Source organism: Meleagris gallopavo, chromosome 9 (genome assembly GCF_000146605.3).
Source record: "Meleagris gallopavo isolate NT-WF06-2002-E0010 breed Aviagen turkey brand Nicholas breeding stock chromosome 9, Turkey_5.1, whole genome shotgun sequence".
Taxonomy (NCBI): Eukaryota; Metazoa; Chordata; class Aves; order Galliformes; family Phasianidae; genus Meleagris; species Meleagris gallopavo.
Genome location: NC_015019.2, coordinates 18,516,736 through 18,542,368, shown reverse-complemented (window position 1 = coordinate 18,542,368; position 25,633 = coordinate 18,516,736). Strand labels below are relative to the sequence as shown.

The following is a 25,633-nucleotide window of genomic DNA, read 5'->3' as shown; positions in this document are numbered from 1 at the left end:
TTGAGTACATGTTGAAAGAGCAGGGCTGCAGTTTCATTCTGCGTGCTTGACCTGTCCTGGCTGAGTTGTTTGTGCTGTTGTAACTGCTGTGTCCGTGTCCCAGCAGAGATGCAAAGAGCAGAGGGAGGAGCAGGGGCACCTGATGTAGTGCTAATGTGGTGCAGTGGGGCTTACAGCTGCTACAAGCAAGAGAATCTTTCCATTTTCTGTTTAATGGCAGAATTTTCAAGATGGCCAAAACAAGTCAATACAAGAAAAATGTTTATTCCAAGTGTTTTTAACCACTGAGGCTAGTGGTGCCCAGAAAAGCATGGAAGGGCTTGTTCTCTGAAAGCCATCTGATACGTGGGATGGATTTTTGGCCTTCTGGACACCTTGCTGGTGAATACTAGAAAAAGACTGGAAGATCTCACCCTCTCCTGTCTCCCAAGGGAACCACTCAGCTCCTGCTTCTTAAATGTTTAATTTCAGCACAACACAATCACAAATGCTCTGTTTGAGTGGTTACTAGAAAACCAGCTAGGACTGATCTGAGGTCTTTCAGCTGTTCTTGTCCTTCAATCTGGACTCAGATGGATACAAATCCCACAGAAAAACTTGGACTAGTGCTTCCAGATATGCATGCTGTAATAACAGTTGGCCACTGGGTAGTTGAAGTGGATTGAGAAGATTGAGTGAAACTGGCAGACTAAGTCTGTTTGTTTGCTTCTGGCTCTCCACCCTACGATTTCCTCCCTCTCATCCTGTATAAACATTGAATGGAAATTTTGCCAATCAGTACTGCTCATGCTCTTTTTCTAAGTGTTTCCCCAGGACTATCTCAACTGCTCTCTCATACTCAGTGCACCTCAGTGTCCTAAACTGGGGATAATGACCACTGTAATAAACATGTCAAGAAAGAGTAATGAAGACAGAAGTAAGATGAGAGCCAGCAAGATTTGTTTGTCATCTTGGTGTTGATTCTAGGTCTTGATGAATCTGCAGCATTTTCATGAGTGACTAGCAGGAGGAAACTGTTTCACTGTATTTCTCTTCCTACTGAAGTACTTACTGGAATGTTACCCCTCCACCTCTGAACAAGATGAATCTTGGGTATGATTCTACTAGCTTCAGCGAGTGCAGTGCACAGTTGCAATCAGACTGCCAGAAAAGAGAGACTGCTACAGATGTTAGTCAGTCATTCAGCAGTGCACGAGTCCAGCATGGCAGATCTGCACGTGAACGTTTGGGAATGTTGTGATTTACTCATTCTGTTGTTGCATATAGCTGCAAAGACAAAACTGATTTCTATATTTAAGTTTGCCGTGTAAAGAAATAGACAGATCTAGCCTTTCTTTTTAATAATGTTTTAGGACCAGGGTACAAAAAAGGTTAATGCATTCATTTTTAAGACAAGTGATAAATGCAATGCAATAAGCACATCCTACATACACAATATATTTCTCTATATAATATGAACACAGATATAAAATAAGTTATACTTGTCTTGGTTTTTTTATCACAGTAGGAACTCAGCTTATATAAAGTGACAACAGGAATTGGAACAAAATGCTGCGTTAAAGCAACAACAAAAACCAAAAGAGTGCATGTGTGAGTGACTGTGTGTGGGGGGGAGGGATAAAATAGGAAATTAAGGGATTTCTGTCAAAATCAAGTCTAGAAAACAGAAATTTTATGAAGTATGAAAAAGAGGAAGGTCTCTAGACTCAGGGTAGAGGTTCTGGAGGGCTTTGAGTATTATTGTGTGGTGAAGAGGAGGGTAGGTGAAGGCTGTCAACATCTGGGTTGTATTTGTGGGGGCACAGATAGCAGAACAAGCTCTGCTCCGTGTTCTCTGCTCTTTCGATCGACCATCTATGTGATAGTGCTGCATTCTTGACTTTACACTAAGAATGGGACCTAGTAACTTTCACTGCACACAATGACAGTAAACGTATCGCTTCACAGGAATGATGAATACCACCACTGTTTAAAGGTGTTTGAAAGAGAAAAAGCAATCCACTTCTGAAATGATCAGAGAGCCTGCGTATTCTTCCTTTCCAGCCCACCTAAAGTCTGTCTCTAGTGCCCCTTCCTTCTGTTTCCTTTGGGATGGTTGTTTCCTTGGCCATACTGGGGAAAAAACTGACCTCCCCTGGAGAATGAATAGGAGGCAGAGGTGCTTGGGAATTCTTAGTGCCTATTCCACAGTCAATAATGAGGAACTCCAGATGCACAGTTCAGAGCTGTTTCTTTTTTTTATTGTTATTTTAAGGACTTGCATCTAACAATGAACCAGATTCCTAAAACTTTTAACCGAGGGACTTAGAATTTGGTATTTCTTATTATTAGGAGGTATTCCTTAATTTGGTCGACAGCTTGGAGATCTTTCTGTGATTTCTTCTTCACTGTCAAGAATCTCAGCCTCCTGAGGTTTGCAAAACCAGTAAAGAACACAATGTGTGGCCAAAGCTCAGGAGTGGCACTGGTAGCTAGCAGATTTCTATTAGCGCTTACTCTGAGAAGATGCAGCCCTCTTGAGTTTTCCTTCTATTTTTGCTACTCAATTTCTCCTAATCTCAAGATCCTTTCTTTACCTCCATGTTTACAGACTACACATTAGAAATCGGGGACATTACACTGAAGAATTAATTGCATATTATCATGAAGATTTGGACTTTTGCTCTGCTTTAGTTTTTTTCTTCATACAGCAGAATAGGTATACATTGAAAGGCAATCTCACATCTAAAGGTATAATTTAAGTAAACATTTCTCTAGATCTTTCTCCCCTCCATTTCCCTGTCCCCTGTAACCTTCCTTTCATTCTGTTATTTTCCTTTTGGATGGAGGGAGGAGATGGGAAGGGAGCTCGTTTGGCAGCTCGTGACCCTCCAACTTGACTTTAATGAGATGATTTGCCAAGGCAAACTCCTCATCATCCAGCATGCCATCTTTGTCGATGTCAGCCAGTTTCCAGATCTTGCCCAGCACCGTGTTAGGCAGCTTAGACCTTACCATCTCCTTCTTTGCATTGGCACCAGTTATTTTACCATCGACAGGTGACAGTGTGTAGAAGATCTCATCATACATGGGCTTGTCTCTGGCCACCACCCACTCAGCATCATCGATCCCTTCGCCAGCGCCTTCACCATAGCCGTGGCCAAATGGACCATGCAGGGTGCCCTCAAAGGCTCCTCCCTTCACCATCTGGGTAGGCCGCTGTGATTCCTCCTGGCGTACAAGCACCATGAGCTGGGCGATGTCATTAGCCAGCATGTCTTCCACAGTCTCCAGCAGCTTGCTCTTCAGAGGCTGGAACTTGCTAAAATCCTGGGCCTGCAACTGATCCTTAAAGCAGGACAATGGAGCAAGAGGTGAGTGACATGGCTGTGTTCAGGGCAGTAACAGTGCAGAGTCCACTCCCTATCTGCAGTTTGGCTCAAAAACTCCTTGTGTAGAGGAAGAGCAGGAAGAATAGCACTCTTTCCTCCAACAGTCCTGCTCCTTGGCACGTGATAGGGTTTCCCTGGCTGGTCTTGCTCTCACATCCTTTTTAAGCCCTGGAGAGAATAGTCTACCTAGCTAACAGAGGGACTGATATGGTACAGAGAAGATTGGGGTTTTACCCAAAAGCCTAGATGATGGCAGTAAGCCTTTCCAAACTAAGTTGAAATCCTCTGCTTGAGGACCAAACTGCTCAGGGCAAACTGTTTGTGCAGTACTTGCTATGTCTTCTAGCTGGTGCTCTGCATTCCCTCTCCTTCTGCACTCTGATAAGGAGTTGTCACTTTAGCAAAAGACTATTTCACTGATAAATCCTTTGTTATCATACTGTGCGTCTCTCAGATGCCACAAAGATGCTAGATCTTCACAGCATAGCCCAATTTTGGTAATTTTCACAGCCAAGCAAAAGTGATTTGAGCAGGGACTGCAGAAATCTCATAAGAATGAAAAACAACATAAGCTTTATCTTTTACCTGCTACTCATTAAATCCAGTGTATTGACTCCTACTGCAGTGGCATAGCTATTCTTGAACATTTAATTGTATACTTTAAGAAGCAGTGAATGGGATCTTCTATTGGGTATACTCTATAGATCTCATTCTCAAGAACTTACGGAAAATACATTGTTCTACAAAAAAGATGAGCAGATGCTGTGTCTTCCACAGGGAGCCGATAATGACTTCAACAGCTAGTAACTGTGAAGAGGCTTCTGCTTGGATTGAAGCCACACACCAACGTAGCCATGCCCTGCATTGTTCAATTATACAATACAAGGCTCTGATCCAAGGTCCTTCAAGTCTTTGACTTGGATGAACATTGGGTCAGGTCTTAGCTCTGCAGCTCAGCAAACTTGCTTCATTGCTTAAAATACATAAGGGGCTTTAAGTTTTCACTGCTCCCTTCTGGTTCTTGCTAGAACCAGAGTGAAGTAGAGGAAAAAAAAATACAGCTCCCGAGGAGAGGTATATATGTAGGCTTTCTGGGAGATGTACCTTTCTTTTAAAAATAAATTAGCACTATTCTTCAGCCTGGAGATTCTGAAAATGGAACACGGAATTAAAAACTGACAACATAGGATTTCATTCATTTTCTTAAGGGTTACTTAGGCAAAGTCTTCAGAAACTAAGGTAGCAGTAACTTCATGTGAGATTGATGTGCAAAAAGTGTTTACGCTCAAACACAGCCTGCACACAGTTTAAGGCTTGCTTCAAGACTGCAACAGGCCTTTTGCATAGGCAACAATAATCAAGGTCTGCATTGTGGCTTCTGTCCTATTTCCTGCAGTTACTCTAACGCTTTTTCCTTGTGTGTCTGATGCTCGGGACAAGATGCCACTACTTACCTGCATCTTTCTCAGATTAGGGAAGTCTCCTGGTGAGATCTGATGCTCTCGTTCAATGCGGGCATAAATGTCTCCCAAGTTGTTAATAAGCTCTTTCTTTTTATTGTCTTTCCCAAACACTGAGGGCATTTCCTTCTTTAAGGAACTGATGATGTAGGCATGGACCTGAAAGGCATTAAATGACACAGAATGAAGAAGACATATTAAAGACACAAGTTTTCTTTCCCAGTGGACAATCTATATGCCTAAGAGTCAACTCACATCACCCCATCCTGAAGAAATTTAGCTCCTCAGTTTGCATCTATCTGCTGTTTATCACTCCAGCGCTGAGGGCTATGCAGAGACAAGGTGAGGGCAGTGTAGGAGTCCTGAGTATGCAGAGAGTAATACAGCCACTTTCTGGGGATGTGTTTTCCTTCTACTGCGCAGGCCTTTCAGGGAATAGCCACTTCCCAGTCCAAACCAAACATACAGGTTTTGAAGCTCTCTAAACTCTGTTTAATGTTTTACCATGAATGAGTCTTTGACTTGCACGACACTATGATATTGTGTACTTTGTATGTGAGGAATGTACAGATCTAGAACAACTATTTTCATAAAACTAAGTTTGTGTAATGTTTCTTGTTGGCACTGGTCATTCCAGAAGGCAGAATCTTTTCCACTTTCCCCAAAAGAAGTGATTAATGGCAGTGTATTTTAAATGAAATATTCTTGCTTTTTTTTTTTTTTTGAATGGTGTAAAAAGTTTTTTCCCTCATAGCATTCTGAAGAACTTCGTTCAGCTTCTTTTAAATAATAAGAGATGGAACTTCTGGCAGTGCCTGTAATAGTTACTTTTCCCATGCTTGTGGCAGGCTTATCTGCCATTCTTGTCAGTCTCCACCTCTTCCGCATCCATCAGATTTATCTCCTTAAGGCAAAAGACCTACAGACTCCTACTTTCCTTGGTACATGATTCTGACATACTGTATTTGTCTGAATTCTCAATTTGCTAGCACAGTCTAGCTGCTTTCCACATCTCCCCAAGAGCTACCTTCTTTGACCTGTGACAACTCTTCATTCAGGCCTGTTACAACTGATGCACCAAGCAGAGGCAGTTGGCTCTTCCTCAAAGTGCATAGAATAAATATGCTGGGCCTCTGAGTGAAATAAGAGGAGGGGAAAAAAAAAGAGGCAGGATCCACCAGCTACGTGAGCTAGACCAGCCAAAACCACTTCCCCATATTGTGCATACTGTGGAAGGCCCAAACTGAATGCCTGGGCTCCTTTATGCCAACACTCACCTTGGCCAGCCGTGCCCGCTTGATAAGATCATTCAGCTTCCTTAGGGCTGCGTTGCGGGGGAGGCTCTGGATATCCCTGAACAGGTCCTGCTCCTCTGCCTCAAACAACTTGCGGTTATCAGGGATGAGCAACGGGTGGGACCAGAAGGAGCCAATATAGACTCTGATGACCTCTGGAGTGTTGACAATCTTTCCCAGGGACCACATGAGAGCACCATACACCCTCATCAGTTGCTGGGTCTCTATCTGGTCAGCTTTGTTGAGAACAACTCTCATCTTGTCCTCGTGGTTCTTCAGGGCCTTGATGACCTCCGAGAATTCATCAGAGATGTCCAGCTTGTGCGCATCAAAAAGGAGAATGATGCGGTCAACCCGCTCTGCAAACCACTCCAACACAGCAGCAAAGTCATAACCTGCAAGAGATGGAAGAAGAGCAGAGATGTACAAGCAAGCCTGGCTGTTGTTTCTATTTCCTATTCATAGTCAAAAAAGTTGCCCTACCCAACAGGAAAAGGGAATTAATATCTGCTGGGATCTTGATACACTCCTTGCTGCTATGGTAATGTACCACGTGTTTAAAACATCCCTGTGGATTTCATTACATCTACAGATCGATTAGCAGTGTCTGTCTTTCCCAGCTTCTTTGTGTGTTGGGAGATAATCTACTGACGGCTGTCCTTCACCAAAGAGAAAACAAAGCCCTGGAATAACACTTGGTGATGTTTCAGAGCACTCACAACAACATGGGCTGGATTACATCCTGTGCTGAGACAACACCCTGATCCACATGCTCCTCTTATACGCCACTCATTGGGTCTATTAGGAGAATGTGTGAGACCTTTTCTGCATGTGCTGAGAAATATTTCTGTGTGCAGTTCTACCAACTGCTGATTACACCTGTCCTTACTTTCCTGTATGGAAGTAGCAGGAAAACTAAGGTTTATGTTTTTAAGCGACAGAATTATTTAGAGGAGAAGAGGAAAAATATTGAGTGTACTTTCCCTAAACTTATAGTGTGACATGTGGAAAGGGCACATGGGACAGACCTCTGTTGACAGCTGTTGACTTGGAATCATTGACAGAGCTCTGTGATGGTGTTTTCCCACACACATGCCCAGAGAATTCCCACACAGAAAATTCACAGGGTTGACTTTTTAGTTTTGCTTTTAGCATATAAAAGAGTAGATTACTATATTAAAGCATTTGAATAGCAGAGCAACAGGGTACAGAATTCTTGAGGGAAAGCTATTAGCGTAGATATTAAAAGAAGTAAGATGAAATTAATATTTAAATGTTTAATTCAGAGCTCATTTTTAGAGGACTTTTCTATAGTGTAGAGAACTCAGGATGCTTTGTCTAACTTCAGCCAGAGCTGGAGGTGTTCCACACCTGAAAACATACAAATTTTATTCCATAATTAAATTCAGCCTTACTTCAACATTCTTTTTACCTAGTTTTTATCTCGCAGGTTCTTCTGCCACTTTATTTCAATGTGAGATTACATCCAAAACTGATTTTGACCTACTCTCAAATTAGGTGTTCTCGGTCTGAAGTGTCCTCCTTGCTCATTCCACGGTAATGTGTTGTTTCTTTACACCCAATCTTAGTGTTGTGGACGGTTGCTAAGAGCTCTCACAAAAGCAGCCAGATTTGGCAGTGTTTCACTGATGAGTGAAGCTATCCACATATTGTAGCACAGTTTATTGTAAAGCTACAGAGCATTTGCAAAGCCATCTGCCAAAGCTGCATACAATAAAACCATTATTACAGGGACGTTCAGACAAATGTGAAGGGGAACATTTTCTCTCCAGTGATTCCTGGCTGTGTTTCTATTGAAAAACATGCCTATTTTAAACAGTTTGCTATGACTGATGTGGATTCTTTCACAACTTCCAGATAAGGTTGTGAAAGAAGAACAGATCAGAACATGGACAGAAAATGAATCTCAACTATACAGTACTTTAAGAAAATAGCCAAGATGAATACGATAAAAATTTCCTTCTATTAGACTTTTTTTTTCATGGGGTCAGATTTTGTTCTGATAGCATGAAAAGCATTTGACAGATTTAACACAAAGCTGACAAGCTAGCAGGGTTGTCACTAAATTCATTTCCATGGAGGAAATGATCTTGCAAACATCTTGCCATCCAAACTCCCTAAGGCAGGCTGTAGCTTAATGAATACTTATCTGTGAGCTCCCAGTATACCTGGCAGCACATGTTTAGTTAAGATATGGCAGGATTATGCAATTACTTTTTGTCAAGCCAGACCAAGAATGACACAGTCTTTATGCTGACTGTGGGAAGATGGATGATACCTGTCACGGCATAAAATCTGCCTGACTGTAATGTCAGTGAGGGTGCACGCAGTGGTTCAGCATGTCTCACCATCTAGCTATACTGGTTGTTTTTTGTTTCTGGTTTGTTTGCTTCTGTCTGATAGTGAGCATGTTCTACTGGATTTCTCATCTTGGGGAACTGTGGCCACAGACCCTGTGCTTGCAATCAGGTGGGACACAAAGCTCCTGCTTTATAGCAGTTATCTTACAGCTTGCTGTTAGAAACATTTTACACTGGGCAACTGCTTTTTGTTCTTCACCTCCTTCTTGCTCAGTTTTAGCCACTGGGAGCTCTCTTCACACCATCCTGTTAAAGCCAGTGTAATCTACAGAACAAAAACCTACTAGGATCACAGTCCATCCCTATCTGTCAAGTGAGAGGTTGGCATAGTGTGTCAAGTGCCTGAAGACACCATCAGCAGAAGACAAGGTAGCTAGAAACAGCAAACACTGGCTACCTACAGAGGGACCAGCTCTGGCAGATGAGTGCCTATTCCAGACAGATGATTACTTAATCTGCATTTTTAAAGTGAAAAAGAGAGTTTGAAGGCTAATTCTAAATGAGTGACAGCAATGCCCTTCTGAAAGCACTTCAGGGAAGATCCCAAACAGGCTAAACCAGCAAGCAATCTACACTAGAGAAGAAGAATGTAGCAGGAGGGGGGGACAAGTGCCACCTGAGTCTGGCAAATGGCTGTAAAGGAAGGAAAAGTAACATGGAAATGTTACATGGGTTTTGGAAACTTAAAGGTTTCCAAAGCACAGGTAAAGGGACTGAACTCTACAGCAAATCTGCATAGTGTTCTCAGCTAGGAAAGACAGGCTGGTGTCAGATTTGTAATGCTAACATAGACATGAATGAGCACCTGGAGAGGCACACCATGGCTTTTTGCTTTCATGTTGTTTAGTGCAATGGTTTCATGGTTGGGAAGAGACTGGGAGCCTGACAGAGTTCTTACTTCACCTCACTGGAAACAAAGGGAGATCTCCCTAGACAAGTTCAGTTCAGGTGAAGTAAAACTGATGAAAGTATTGTCCAGAGCCAAGTCTCCTTACAAAAGCCTGCTCAGCTTCTACTTACACACAGTGGAGTTTTTCCTTTCTACTTGTTACATGTTTATATCTTTGTCATTTGTGACAGATGGACTGAGTATTTCCTGGTAACTTGGCCAATCCTCAAAACAGTCCATAGTCAGACTTTGAGACTTCAGAAGGTATCTGAATCCAGGCCAAGTTTTTCAGAGCAGTGCTGATGCACGGACAGAAGTCCCAAGAGGTTTTTCATGTAGTGTCCAAACACAAACTGAGCTCTTCCAGTAAATGTAGTTTGAATCACAGAACCATAGAATGGTTTGGGTTGGAAGGGACCTTTAAGATGTAGTTCCAACCCCCTGCTATAGACAGGGACACTTCCCTCTAGACCAGGTGGTTCAAAGCCCCATCCAGCCTTGGATAGGAGAATTTTGAGAGAGTTGATGCTTGAGAATCAGACCTGTAATGGCCATGAGAATTAAGAATCTCCAGGTAGCAGACAGCTGCTGCCAGGACCGGGAAACACAGTCCTTCCCCATCTTTACTCAGGACACCAAAAGAGTATACAGTGTGTATAAATTATGCAAACTGAGATACTGATGGCCATGGATGTCCTTCCTTAATGAAGGAGATACGTAGAAGATATGTAGGAGATAAGTATGAAACTTATGGAGTGCAGAGGACAGACATGTATAAATGTAACAGTTGTAAAAGAAATCAAACTTGTTCGGTAACAAAAGTTAAGTTCTTGCCATATATTAACAGGAAAAAATGAAAAAAAAATCCATCCCCCTTCTCTAAAAACAAACAAAAAAACCATAAACTTGATCTTTTTTTTGTTGTTGTTCTTGTTGTTTGCATTCTGCTTTCAGGTCAGAAGAGTTAGCCAGGCTCATGACATCAAATATTTCTACAAATAAAAGGGGCTTAAATTGTGCAGGTTTTCTGCTCTTTCGCTTTGTTCTTAGAGGCAGAGTGGCTATTGCACTGCAGTAATGGTAGTGAAATGGGAAGCCACGATTAACTGTTGCCCTTCAGACCTCTCAGGTGGTGTGAAATACAAAATGCAAGCAAACACAATTGCAGGGAACTGTTTTACAGCAGGTGTACAAAATGTCTCCTTTTTAGATGCTTAGAGGGTGTGCCATATTGTTGTCAAAACATGTGACAAAACTCTGGAAAAAGCTGTTTTCTTATTGCTATTGTACCCTAAACATTTAATGAAGGGAGGAATATTGATTCTCTTGGTATTTGCCTTTCTCTTCCAAACACAGCTGTTTGAAATTCAGTCAGAGCTCTGCAGTTGCCTAAGACTAATACCTCCTATCATTTTTTCTTTCACTTTCAGGGTAACTATCAGTTTGAAATACTGAAGCTTCTGATCACTGGTCCTTGCTTCTCCTTCCCTTCCCAGAATAGCAAGCAAGGCTAGCATGTTTTTCCCTTGACTAGGGGAAGCCTGGGCTGCACTGCAGCCAGCTGAATAGAATGGGGTGGAAGACTGGAATAGTGTGTACTGGAAAAAAAGCTGATGGGGAACGATACTGCCAATCCTCATCTCCTTGCTATGACCTTGTGTTCATTGCTAAAGAGGAAAGGGAGGAGGTGACATACATCAGATGAAGATGAAGCAAGCGTTCAGCATGTATTCAGGAAGCATGACCCTGAAATAGGGGTCAAATGCTACTTGGCCATAGCATTGCTGAACTTGGCAGATTTGGATTTGCTTAGGTCTGTTCTGTGCATGTGTAGGTTGAGACCAATAGCTAGTGGAGTGTGTAAGGCTCATTGTCCAGGGATGCACTGCTACTGAAGTATATGAGTTGCTACTCATGGTGGATGCAGACAACACCAAATGATAAATTATGAGTAAGTTCTAGCTTCTATCTTGGCTCTGCTTTACTACATCGCCTGATCTGTGGTTCTCCCCTTTGTCCCTGGTTATTTCACTACAGTTCCACCTTTTCTCATCTTCCCTTGTTGCAGGTGCTGGACTGTCATGTGACACGTGCACAGTGCTTTGCAAATGGATAGCATCCATATTGATATCAAACTGTTAAAGCAGCTGACACTGTGCTGCTATGGTACAAATACAGCAGTCTGTTGCTGTATGATGCATAGCTGGAGACAATAAATAAAAACTGATAATGTAAAAAAAAAAAAGATGCAGAGTGAGGGATGGAGCAGTGTGATGAATAATTCTTCACACATGACAGTTAGGAAAAAGACCAGAGGAGAAATGGCTGTTTTCCAAGTAAGAACAGTAGGAAAATAGTGGGCAGGATGCTTTGGGAATACTTCTCATTAGCCTTTTAAATGAAACCTGTATATCCTGGGCACCAAGTTACCACATACCTGCGATACCACGTGCCATGGAGGAGTCCACAAGTCAGAGTTGCTCAGTGCGACAGATCAGTGCAGACTATAATTACTATTTTATTTATTTTTAACAAGAGTCTAAATGTAGCAGCAGCTGTACCAAGTGCTGGTGATTTCACTGCATGCCTAGGGGATGTGGTCTTCAGATATGACAGACTACATCAACCTTTCCTGCTCGACAGGCCTACTTCACCAGGCAGTGAATTTAAGAATTCAGACAGATGAGAAGCTTCAGAACTTGGTCTTGGGCTTCTGAATCATTCCTCAAAAGGCAGTTTTCTTGCTACTGGTCCCTGAAGTATAACAGTGCACATGATGAGCTAAGCTGGCACTGGTGGTAAGCAGAGCTACCCTGTTTCAGCAGTTAAAGAACTGGAAATTCTCTGGGGAAACCTCTCCCAGCTTTTGCTTCATTCCCAAGTGAAAGCTGAGCGAGCTGGAAAAGTACAGAAAGACAGAAGTATTTTGTTGTATAAGCAGTTTTGGCACTGTCATGTTTTTTGCCTAGAAACTGCATCGTTGCTCTGTCTGCCTCCAAAACCAACCTGCTAATCATGGCAGCTGGCTTGCGAGCTTGGTAGCAAAGGCACCAGCCTCACCACTTTTTCCTATTTCTCTGCCACGAAAGCCAGGAGGTGAGCACTCCCTTTCAAACATTGGCTTCCCATAAGCCAATGCCTGGAGCAGCTCTTCTTAAACATAAGCACTTCAGCTCTCTTCTGACTCTTTTTGCTCCCTGGGCTGGGTACCCTGCAGACAGAAATCACTGAAGCTCTTCCAACATCAACAAAGCTATGTTGATCTAAACTGGATGAGGTGCTTGTCCTGTAGCTATTGACAAGCAAACTGGTGTGGCTCATGTGATCAGCTGTCCTGGGTCTACGTGACTATGTAGTGAGATCTCAAACAATCTGTACTTTCGGTTTCTCCCAGATGTTTGGGGAGGTGTTTGCTGGCTTGGGGCAAAGTGCACCAGTGACTTTCCTAATAGCATTGCATTGTGTGCTCTGGCACTGTTGGCATACACTAGCCCAGCTAAAGGATTGGGACACCAAGTCCACTGGGAGGCTGATGGAGAAAATCTGCAAAACAAGGAGCAAGAAGTGCCAGTACATTTTGCAGAAGGATATTTTTAGTAACAGAAAGAGATCTTGCAATATACGTCAGGACTTGAAGTGATGAGGAGAGAGATATGGGAAAGCTTTTTTGTGCCTTAAAGAGGTTCAATTTTAACTCATATTTTATTATTTTTTTTAAAGAACAAAAATGTTTTATCCTAAGCAAATGTTCATCACACTGATTGTTCCAGAAGAAAACTGAGTACTTTCAGTGTTGTTTTGTTGTTGGCTTTTTTTTTTGGCTGAAAAACATTTACGTAATTTAAGCTTTCGTTTAACTCTACTCTAAAGCACTTTCTGCTGAAGGGAGGAACGCTGGCACAGCAAGTTTTTTTTAACCTGATGAAGGTGTGTGCATTTTGCTATCGTTTGTAGACTGCTTGAAAGGAATTCATGGGGTCATCCTGAGATACTAAGAAGCTCGCTAAGAGACTTTGTGTATTCATCAGATCTATTTAGTATCCAGATATGCCAAAAAATTGTGTATGTCTGTGTTTCTCACACCTCATCCAGTCCAGCCTAGATTTAGGAAGCCTGGAAGCAATTGTTTGTGCAATACAGACAGATGGTTGACTGACACTTTCTGATGGAAATCTGCTCTGCTGGGGAATACTGGACTGATAAAGACATTATTGACACTGTCAGCAACCTTCCCCAATAGTATTTAAATTCTCTTTAGCAAATAGCAAATCAAGCTGAAGGGGTTTCAGTAGTTGTGCAGCATCTCTGAGAGGCCCCTGCTAGTCTTTCTGTCTAGAATGCGTACAGCTTAAGAGGAAACTCATGCAATCCATTTGGTTTTAATTATTATCATTTGGAAGAGAACTGAACCTGGCACTTACCTCTGCTAATTCTCTGCTTTTCTCCAGAAAGGATTCCTGGTGTATCAATGACACTGATGCTCTCTAATACAGGATTAGGCAGCTGGGCACATACAAACCTGTGCAAAAAATAAATGTTTAAAATAAAACTGAAAGATTCTTGTGATGCATTGAACATTACAGGCAGCATGGGAAAGTAAGGGCTCTGATCTCCCTTAAAACAAATTTTCAGTTGAGGTTTGGAGCTACTCCTCATTTAAAGAAATGAAAAAGTGGCCAGAATTGAGCACTTTCTCTGATATAGCTTTTTCAGAACACGAGTTTCAGTTATGACCTATGATGTCGGTCTTTTTTTTCTTGTGGCTCCTATATTGCAAATTATTAATGAAAACAATGTAGAAATCCAAATGTTTTTATTTGCTATTCAGATTTTAGTGAGAAGTGGTATTTCTTTTTGTCATTTGAGCATTCCCCTGCAGGAACCTGAACTCAAGTGAATAGAAATAACTTCAATAAATCAACAATGTTGTAAGCTCTTTATCTATTTTTACATCTAGTCTTAAGCAGAAAACGTGCTATCTGTGCTGTTCTTCCACCGTGGAAATCCTATGTCTGAGCAACATGAGATCTCAAGAATTGACTTAGTCTCCTCCTGCATTAAGGCAGGATCAATCAGATGTTTATCTGAAGTGTTCTTCAAACCTGTAAGGATGTACATTCAACATTCTCAGAATTTTGCTGAGAGTCTACTTATTCTTGAAGCAAAAACTTTTTCTTAATGTCTTATCTAAATCTCCCATGCTACAATGCTTTTTAGTCTAAAATACAGTAGGCATGGAAAATGGTTTATATTCTCTCAATTCTGACAGAAGACCCTCTGTTGTTATTGTATCTCCCCTCGGTGTTTCCTCTAAAGAAAGCCAGGTTTTTTCAAATATCTTTCATTCTTTCCAGCTGCTGTTCTAGTTCATTTTCTAAGTTACCAAAGACCTTTTCAGTTTTCCTTTCAATTCCTTTCAAATTGTTCTACATATTTCTCCAGGCATAACGCCCCAAAATGATGTGGTTTTCCAGCCACAACCTTGTCAGTGATGAACAGGTGGATGGATTTGTACCTTACACGTGACAGTACTGTTTATATCCTTAAGGAAGAAGTTTGCTTTTTTCCTAGCAATGTGACACTGCTGATTGACACTAGGTTTGTAATTCATTCACTCCACTCCCCTCCACAGCTTGATTTCTGTGTAATTCCTCTGCACTTAGTTGTTCACCATCTACACAAATCACTAGCTAACAAGAGTACCTTCTGCCCGTTCTTAGAGGGATGCAGATCTTCAGTTTCAGTTGCTGATAACAGCAAAGCACAGCATAAAATCCTATCTGTTTACACGGTTCCTGGTTGCATTTCATGGATAGTCTTTTTCTGATGGTATTCCAGGCAGCTTTAAATGTGTGCCTACGTATGTGTATTAATAGGGTGGTAAGATGTTGATGCATTAAAAAAATGTTACTGTGGGAAGAAGCAGAACCACATAAAGGACCGAGCTGCCACAAAGGCCACTGCATGCACTGAAGGCAGATAGGGCCTCTGATGAATAGCTGATTGTGATGAAGTCCCACAGCTACGAACTCCTGCAGAGTATGCTATAGCCTTATTCTCTTTTTTTCTTCTGATGAGTAAATCATTATGGGTTAGATAAGCATCTTCATGCCTAAGCTGTCAGATATTTCAGCCCAATATTTCTGCCTCTTTCCTCTATCCACAGCCTGGTAGGTGGCAAAAGAAGCATTTTTGAATGAATGCATAACGCCTCACGCAGAAGAGGGGAGCTAGCTTGGCTCTCCTGATGTGTGCCAGGCATAGCAACAGAGAACAAATGCTCAGGAGGTCATGTTATTCCCTTTCCTGCCAGCCCAGGTTTGTTCTCCATTGTTACGGCCCTAAGCATATCTTGCAGTCTGACATTTAAATGGCTCAGGCAAGGGGATTTTCCATCAGTTTCTCCAAGGAAAGTACTCCACAGGAAATTTTAGATAGAAGGTTAGGGGCCAACCTGAATAAGTGCTTTCTGGCTCTGTGGCAAGTTGTTAAGGATGCTGCCTTCCTGTTGTCGCAGCAGAACTGCAGTATCTCAGGGAGCACTATTTAGTTCCGTCCTGAACCACACAAAGGAAAAAGTGTGATGCCAAACCGGACTTTTACTACCTTTAAGGGTAGAGCATGGGTTTGAAAATGGAACCTACTATTTGTGATGTCTTCTGTTTATAACAAAAAGGCACCTCTACCTTAAGCTTTCCAAGACAGATCTGAGGGGGTAGGAGGAATCTTGCAATCATCGATCAAGCCAAAGTGATACGAAAGTAATGGCTGAGATTCTTGATTTTATGCCAGGCTCTTGGTGCCAAATAAGCCCTCTGAGGTGCTGCCTGTAATCTCTCTGCTGGGATCCCTCCAAAGCTGGGGTACTGCCAGCAGAGTTGGAGAGAGGAAAACAAGCCCCACTTTGATACTCAAGAAGTACCTGATACAAGGAGAGTGGGAAAAGAAACAAGTTCTGAGCAGAGTAGTGCAGAGCTGCCTTCTCCTTTCAGTCCAGGACAGGTTGTCAGCCCCACCTCCTGCCTTAACCAGGAAGGTATGCATAGGCACTCCATCTCTTGGAAAAGGAGAACGGAGAGAGGCTCTGAGCAGCAAGATTAGTTGTTTCCCAGACAAATCCTGACTCTTTCCTTGCTTCCTGAAGGTGGCAGATCCTAGTCCCTCCTGGGAGGAGTGCACCAGCTGAGGCAGGATGCTTACTGCTTTTGCATCCCTATTTAGCTCACCAGGAGTAGCAGGCTCTGCACCACGCTGGACGCAGTGCTGCAGGCTGCCACCTCTCATATGAGATGAGCATGGTCTGTGCAAACACTGCTGCCTTGTGCTGCTCTGTTGCTTTCCACTGGTTTTTTCACCCAGAGGTGAAACGACCTGCCCGTGGTTGCTCTCTCATCTCAGTTCAGAAGAGTGGCTGCTGGAGGTCACTTCCCATCTCTAAATTTCCAGCTCACAACTTCCTACCTGAGGGAAGTGCCTTAGCACTCACACAGCAGCATCAAGGCAGAGACATCTTTGCACTGTCTCTTGCAGAGAAGATGGGTCTACAACATGAATAAGCACGGGTGACTCGATTAAGCTCAGTGGCTGTACACTTACATCAGCTACACTTCCAGCCCTCTCTGAGTTATTTCTTGTTTAAGCTCAGTTTCCTAACTGGCTGGGCATTACCATCTGCATCTTCAGCACTGTGATGCTCATACTGTTGAGCTATTCCCTTTTAGTGTGTCATCTTCTACCAGTCCAGAAATCTTTTTTTAAAATGTGTTTTCACGAAGAAGGTTAATTAGCTATCCTGACTACTCTCTGCACTGCCAGCAGTACTGCATCTCAGCTGCTGCTGAATCACTGCTGTGTCTCTCTGCCCTCCTGTCCACACAGGCAAACGCTTGATGCCTTCTTCCCAAGGGAAGAGCGGGAGGAGAGAGTAATACCACAGCATGATGCAGTGAACTAGGCTAATGGATACTTAGCAATAGCAGAGATACCTTGCTGTAATAAAAGCAAATTGTATTTGTAACATATCAGTCAGTTCAGCTGAACTTGCTTTTTGCCCTCTATGCCTGGCTTTGCTACTCTTACTGTTGCTTCTCTCCAGCAGCGGACTGTTAGCCAGTTGTGGCTGCTACTGGCTATTAGCAGAGCTCTTTTGGATGACATTCTCCACATTTACCATCTCTGTTCTTTAAACAGGAAGCTTGTTGCACCTTCCCATGCAGGGTGTGGGCAGCTACTGGACTTGTCAGCTAGGTATGGATGTTCTGGGCTCTGCAAGATTTTGAAACATATCAAGTCTGTCTAACAGAGGACCACACTGCTGTATGTGAGCTTGTGTTCTGAACAGATATTGCTACCACTGTGAGGTTCTCTGAATAAGCAATGACGAGAGAAGAACCTAATCAAGCTTATTCCCATGCTTCTCCTTCCCTTGCCTGTCTCACTTCAGTCTACACCAGCATATCTATGGACAGTGCTGATAGGAGATGCCACAGTCTACAATTTGTAATTCTCAAAGCCTGGAAGTCAAAAATGGAGTAAGTCCATCTTTCCTGGTTGTTTGGCTGAGTAGCTGCCATGTTTGCAATGTCTTCCACACTGTGTTAACATGGATGGGTGTAGTTGGACAGTTTGTTCCCATCTGCCTGGTGGAGTACAGTTTGTGCTCATCTAGGATATGGGTGTGTGCTGCTAGCTTCCTGCAAGGCCTAAATCCAAAACTCAGGACGATTGGAGTACATTTAGGGAATGGAAAGGTTACAGTCCTGGTGTCCCAGAGCTGCTGTATAAAGCCCCCTCCCACCTCAAGGCAGTTTTGTATGGTAACGTAGTATCTTCTCAGCTGTTTTTTGTTAGTATGTGAGGCTGTATGTATAAGGCCTCATGGAGGGACATCCAAGTAATGTTTAAAAAAAAAAAAAATGGAGGGGGGCAGCTGGGCAAGAAAGCAGAGATAGGGATATTATGCCAGTTCTGCCCTAGTGACTTCAGGGGTTGCATCTGATCGGAATACTTATCTTCAGAGAACTGAGCTGACTGCTCAGAAGTAGCAAGGAATATTAATGCAAGGGAAAGTGAAGTATAATGATAATTTATGTCTGGACTCCTACAGCATGAGTATGACAGGCTGCGCTTTGTTCTTTGTTTTGTTTGTTCAAGTAAAATTAAGGTTTGACCTACCTGATTTTATTAATCCCTTCAGTGAGTGATTGATGTATATGTGGTAGGACTGGAATGGCTTTGCATCAGCCATGTGGATGGGAGTGGTGAGGAAGGACAGAAGAGCCTTATCCTTTTAAATTGCTAGCTATGCTGCTCATTACATTCTCGCTTTATACTCCAGAGCAAATAAGTTCTTGAGTACTGACCTGTTCAAAAAGGCATTGCCAAAGGCATTAAGTTTCCTGAACGGTTTTTTGGGATCCACCACCAGTGCATTTCCAGGAACAATTCCTTCCACATCTCCTTGCATAACAGCTATAAAGGAGTCAGTTGTAGGCTCTGGTCCAATCCTCATTCCCGGGAAATCCTGCTCCAGCAGGTACCTATAGGTGAAAAAACAGGGTGCAGGCATGAGACATGAGCTGCCTAAGTCCTAAGTGCTGAGATCCCAGAGAAATTACGTAGCTCGAGAGTATGAGTCCTTCCAAGACTATTTTTAGTACTGTCACTGTATCATTCGATTAATGTTGCAGTAATTTTTCTACTTGGGATCTCCACATTTAAGGCCTCTGCATTTCAGGTGGATTTAAAAAAAATGAGAAGGTTGTACAGCAAGCAAGAGATTTTTATCATATTTTGATCATTTTGTATATTTCAATCCTTAAGACATTTGGAACAGATTTAGCACAGCAAAGAGAAAACAGCAGCACACTGCTATCACAGAGTTAATCCTGAAACCTTACTGGCCTTTGGTGCCAATATCAATTACTTCACTGCAGCTCATTTCAGCAGGCTCATCCAACTAATGTGCTTAGCCCCCAGTCCAAATCAGTCACTTAAATGCCAGCTTCTTCTGTACTTGGCTGTTGAAGTCTTCAGTCTCCCTTCCCGTGTGCTTCTGCAGTGCAGTAACAAGTTTGCTATATAAACCATTCAAGCATATTGAGCACTAAGCACGTGCATGGCAGAGCATATCTCAGTATTTGATACCAAGCTAAATGAAACAATAAGCACAGCATTCCTTATTATTTCTTGAGCTTCTGACAGCCTCTCTGTACAGTTTAGCAAGCTTCAGGGAAAGATAAGTCACCTGTAGGCTCATAGGACTTTGAACAGGAGCCTGGCAGAACATTCTGACTTCACTTGCAAATTCATAATAGGTCAAAGGTGTGTGCATGAGATAGTTTCCTTTGGTTTATAAAGGAGCCAAATGCCATCACTGGGAGCAAGGCTGCCTTTTTTGTGCAGGTGCAGAAAACATGTCTCTCTGTGCCAAGAACTGAGACTGTTTTGTCTGCATCACTTGCAAGAGGGAGCTAGAACTAGTTCAGCCCTCTGTATGGGATGACATTGGCCCACCTGGCCTGGTGACAAGCTTTGGGCTGTTATATGAGGAATATATAACTGTCAGACTATGGAAGTTAGTACAGTATTGTGTTGCTTATTGACAGTAGATGCTGGCACTTCCTCTTCGGTTGCTTTAATCTAGCTTTTATGATGAAACTAAAAGATAAATACAGAACCGCAGTAATGTTAAAAATAGATTCATGGGATGGAAAAAAAGAAGAGGAAGGAAGAGGTGGGGACTTCTAATGTCTGAGATAAGAACTAGCACTAGTTCACTCAAGTGAGTCATGAGTGAGTAAGTAAGTCTTGAGAGAATAAGTTCTTATGTGAAGCACTACAGCACCACTAGCATGAAGGCCTGCGATCACTTTCTGGGGGGTTCCTGCTTTAACCATCACTTCAAAAGAGGTTCTCAGTCCAGTGCTTTAGGAACAACAAAAGCTTTTTGTGCTCATCCAGCAGAGCTATTTACTGACACTATGTCAGTAAATACATCTTTATTTCCAATGAGCAAGGCTACAGCAAATGGATCTAAAGATAAAATAAGCAAGTGTATGATCAAGATAAATTGCAAGTCATCTCTGACTTGATGTGCATTAATGAAGAGAATGGCTGCAGCAAGAACAACTGGAGCAATGATGTGATACCCTCAGTAGTTGACCATCTCTTTCTTGACACGTTATGTCGTCTTACCTTCCCAAAGTAGTTTCCAAGTACTGTGCTTACCATATTGTCCCCAGAAATAACAACTTCTAATGAAATCAACTCTGAGGTGAAACAGAAGCTGTTTGTTCCCATAAAACTGAAATACTTAAGGAAGGGAAGGAAACAGCCCTTCTACCTCCTTACACTGGGGAGGGTAGGCCCTATATAAAGCCTACCTAGGGGTTCTTCAAACTTTCCTATGTAAGTAGGTCATTGCTTAAGAGTCAGTTGGCAGCTGATGCTGCAGAGTGCCAACTCCCTTACTGATAATCACAATATGCCTTCCTGGCAGCTGTTGTAACCACTCTAGTTTGAAGGAGAAGACACTTCCCCTTTCTCTCCCCCTCCCTGCAACTAAGGGCATTGTAGATTGTGATGTGAATGTGCTCGGCTGAGTTCCCTGGAAAACTCTTCACACTTGAAACAACTGTTTGCTAGGTCAGAAGCCATTTAGCCAGACGCTGGAAACTAAGCTTAGGTCTCTTGGATGGTAGAACAAAGTGTTACTACCTGATGGACATCTCTGCCGTGTTAGTCACTGCTACTGGCTTTCTTCTGCTTAGGCTTTGTACTTTGCTTTTGTTCTGACATTAAATATTTAAGAGTGATACAAAAACAGGCTTCACTGCATATACAGCAATAAATCCTTGAGTTCTCCCCCTGCAAATGCTAGAGATAAAAGAAACTGTAATATTAATAGCCAAGTGCAACAAATGAGGTGCATTAAGAAGCTGACCTTACCCCACATGCTAGATCTCAGCTTTGCTGAGACAATAACTTGCTTCTTTTATACTGGTTTGAGGTGTGCATGCAATATGATGGCGCTCAAAGTGCCAAGGGAACACAAAAAAAAAAAAAGGGCTTTTTGTTTGTTGTTTATAGGCAAGACTTCTGACAAAGTCTAAGCAAAAGTCCTGTACATAATAACTGCATTCCTCATCCCGCCACGCTGCTTGAAAGAAGCACAGCTTTTTATCACAGCTCCACTGAACTAAAGTTTCAAAGCACTTCTGATTTATTTCTTGTAAAAGACAACAAAAATCTCAACAAAAGCCCTCTCATGGAGAAGAAATTATGAGATGATGTTAATTGACTTAATGTGCAGCAAGCAGTGTGAGAGCAGAGATGATGATTTGCGCTGTATTCTAAGTAAAGCTTCTCTGGAAGATTTGGATACATTGTGCAGCAGGGTGTCTGCATTACTGATTTCACTGCACACAGGACAAATACAAGAGGATTTATTGACACTTGTCTGGGGGTGGGAGGAGGCTTTTGCTAGGCAGTGACACAAGCTGCCTCTGCTAACAGAGGAAAGATGAACACATGCAATTGTTAAATCTGTGGGGCTCTCTGAAAGAGGACAGCAAACAATGGCTGTGGGAGACACCAACTGCTAGGAAGCAGCAGCTGTAAGGCTATTTCCCCTGTGAGAACAGTGTGCTGAGCTACTGGACACCTTCCAGGGGAGTGACCTCATACTAGGTTGGGAAGCCTGCAGAAAGCACCAGGCAAGAGCTGCACATTTATTTCTAGCCTATCCACTTCTTGGAGAAGCGTCTGGAGTTGGTATCTGGTTAAGAGCATTGCGTTGCCTGCTGCCTTTCAGAGCTGTCCTTGTACCTAGTGAAGATGATGAGGCATGGGCAGAAAAACTGCACAAGGGCAGAGCTGGCCTGACCAGGTATGGTGTGGCATAGAAGCCAGGCAAGGAGATCCCAGGCTCTCCAGGCAGGAATGCCTCACAGGATGTGAGGGAGGGAGCCATTTGCTAGTGATGAGTCATGCAGGAGCCCTGCAGGATGCTGTGGCAGCAGAGGTGATGCAGGCTGGAGAGGATGAGGAAAGGGAAGGAGGGCAGTAGGAGGAAATGGTGAGAACTGCCTGGTGGAAGCAGAGATGAAAGGTTCAGGGCCACATGGGGAGGTCACAGAAGGGCTGCCTGGCATAGCTTGTGACAAGTGGTCCAGAGAGGCCAGAACATGTAAATGATTAGCTGTTAAGGGAAAGACTGGGTACACCAGAAAAGCAAGCCATGCTGACAGTCAGTAGGGCTCTGGCTAGCTTGTTTATTTTATTAACAGGATAGCTACACAAAAGCCAGGATTATTTTAGAAAAGACCACAGAATCTAAGTTAATTAGGAGAGTAATGTTCTATCCTGCATTCCCATCCTCTTACAGGAAACATTAAAAGCAATAACATTAGATGCAGGCTTCAGCAGCATCCTCCTGTCCTAAGGAAGTTATCTGCTCTGGCTGTTGGTCACAGGTAGAGGAGATGCCTTGCCTCCAACATTCAGGCCTTTCAGATCCCAGCTCTGCAGAAAAACAAATGGATGCAGATAAACTGGAGGGAGGAAAGAAGACGCAATAGGAAGCAGGAATACAGAAATCACTTGATGATGCTGCATTTATTATTTTTTTTTGTCATAGCAAAAAAAGTGTTCAGTTCTCTACATTTCTGAAAGCAAGAGAGAGAAAAGCATGATTTAGCCAGCACTTTGGTCTTGCTTTGCTGACTTTGACCCACACAGTTCACCTCACTCCTCCTCCAGGAATTTCTGTGACCTTGACTGCCTTGCTTTTGCCTACTGATAAGAAAGCAGTTTCACTTCAAGACACTGGGTGCTCTCTTCAGATTATTTTTTTTTTTCCCCCTTCAGAGCTTTTCATTTCTTCTTTGCTTACCTCAATGGGAACAAAGAAAAGGAGACAAATTCATCTATAAGGTAGGTGAACAAATTCATGTTTTTGGACACATCTTGTTTCATGCTAACACTGAGACATAATAGTGGTTTCACTTTCTACTTCTCCCTCCCATTTAATTCTGCCCTGCTCTCTGTTGCTAGCTCCCACTCACCTTCCCATAATAACTGGAAGCTAATCCAGTGCTTGTCCCAGTTCTCTAACTACTAGTGCCTGCAAGCTCATGTTGGAAGCCTACTACAAGCAGCACAGTTTCCTGGCACCTCCTGCCTTTGTTTGGTTGGAAGCATACTGGAGTTCTCTCACTGCAAGAGACCCACAGGTTCTTCAACAGTTCAACTTTCACCTTCTCATGCAATTTTAAATAGAGAAACTTCAGCTTTCTAGCTCATCCCAGACTTGTGCAAAGAGGGCTGTGAGAAGAAGACACAAGCATGAAATGCGCTGGTTGAAGAAAGGTTCAGATCACCTTGCTGACCTAAGGGATTTCTTGCCTTCCCACAGAAGAGAAGGCTCATCTCTTCCTTTTGCCTGGAACATGCTTTAAGCATGAAGACTTGCACAGAAGGAGCTCAAGCTTACAGAAAAAGGAACACAATTGAGCAAAGGCAGGAATGACTGCCAACCACAGCACCCAAGTGTGACTGCAGAGAAAAGCTGATGCTGGTGATCCAGATAAGCATTAGGAAGAGATGCTCTAGTTTTATAGCCAGCAGCATCCTCACATTTCAGGAAAGTTCTGCTCTGAGACATCAGTAACTGGGAAGGTAGAAAGAGCCTCTCAAATGCATTTGGTATGAAGTCACAGAACAAAGATCCGGGGTGGAATCAGACAGTTGTCCTATACAAGTCAGCCTCTCATTTTTCAGAAGAGCAACACCCATTCCAACCACATGCCAAATGCTTCTCAGGGTCATTCACATCCCTTCATCATCTACCTGACCTACTCACAGTGAGAAAGGCTTTTTCCACTGTTAAATTTTACTTGTCAGGTGCATGCCTGACAATACATTCTGTTCTTGGCTCCTGCATTACTAGCAGGAATACTACAACACACAAACACCCTGCATTCCTCAAGGTCACTCCTGGAGAGGCACAGCCAATTTGATTCACTTCTCTCTACTATGCACAGCTCCCTCCTCCACCAATTCATACCGGTAGAACAAAGGCCTGGCTGCTTGTGGCCTGTGTCCAGATATACACTGGGGTAATTCCACAGATTTCAACACAGCCACACCAGAGTAATGCTGGAATTTAATGCTAAGCTCATGAATCACGTAGGAAATGCAGACAGCAAAGCTTCAGCTATGATCCCAAGAGAAAGGCTGCTGCAAGCTGAACTAGCAGTGTCTGAACAGAGATCTCTGCAACAAAGTCCAGCTGGAAAAATGTAACCCTCTCCATGCAGGCTTCATATCGAGTCTGCTGCTGGCAATTGCTCTCCTCTGCAGTCAGGAATGAACGTGCTTCAGGCACTGCAGCAGGCTGCACTGTAACAGGACTAGATTTCGGAGCCCCTATGACTGGTAGGTCTTTCGCGCATGCACACACCTAAACACATGCTAGGCTCTGCATGTTGCCTCTGGGCACAGCACAGAACAACACCAAGGTGAGGCACAGAGCATTACAAACCCAAGAACCCACCCTAACTTCACCTAGGCCCGTGGCTGCCCTACCACCCAGGCACTACGACAAGACGGAAAGAATGAGTCCCATCACAGAAAGATGCAACCTGAGCAGTCACAGGGGTACCTCTGCGAGGCTTTCCGTGCTCTCTGCGCTTTGACCGAGCAAGAAGGCTACAAATGACTCACCGCTCCCTGCTAATGCCCTGCCCTCAGCTCTATTCGCCACGTTGGTGTTCTACCAGCTATCCCAGCTGTACCGTGCTGCTGGAGTTCAGCCTAAGAGCTGCTGCCCGGCACCAGGGACACCGAGATGGGAGCTGGGTGCGGACGGCACACGGGTACAAAAGACCCCAGGGCAGGGGCACTCCCTGGCACCCGCACGGCCACCGAGAGGCTAGGCGGCCCCGTTTTACCTGATGAAAGTGGTCTTCCCGGTGGAGTACTGCCCCACCAGCAGCACCATGGGCTTGTTGTCGAAGTCGGCATCCTCCAGGGCGGGCGAGTGGAACTCGTGGAACTTGTAGTGCTCCTCCAGGGGCAGCAGTTTGGTTTTGTAGAGCTTCTTCAGACCCTCGCTGACCGTCTGGAACACCTCGGGGTCCTTCCTCCGGCGGTCGTCGGTGCCCAGCCAGCTGAACATCTTCGGGCCGCCCGAAGCCAGCTCCGCCGCGAGCGCCGAGGTCGGGAGAGGGGCGGT

At 43.5% G+C, this 25,633-nt stretch overlaps 1 protein-coding gene across 1 annotated transcript; it reads right to left on the bottom strand.

The window, feature by feature from the left end:
- Positions 1-1,323: 1,323 nt before the first annotated feature.
- Positions 1,324-25,627, bottom strand: LOC100544899 (EH domain-containing protein 3). Its single transcript, XM_010715515.2, has 6 exons — positions 25,350-25,627; positions 18,759-18,935; positions 13,818-13,915; positions 6,109-6,521; positions 4,826-4,990; positions 1,324-3,327 (listed from the first exon to the last, which is right to left on the bottom strand). Exons 1-6 carry the CDS (start codon positions 25,574-25,576, stop codon positions 2,800-2,802), a joined length of 1,608 nt encoding a protein of 535 aa, XP_010713817.1. The 5' UTR covers positions 25,577-25,627; the 3' UTR covers positions 1,324-2,799.
- Between the last annotated feature and the right edge of the window lie 6 nt (positions 25,628-25,633).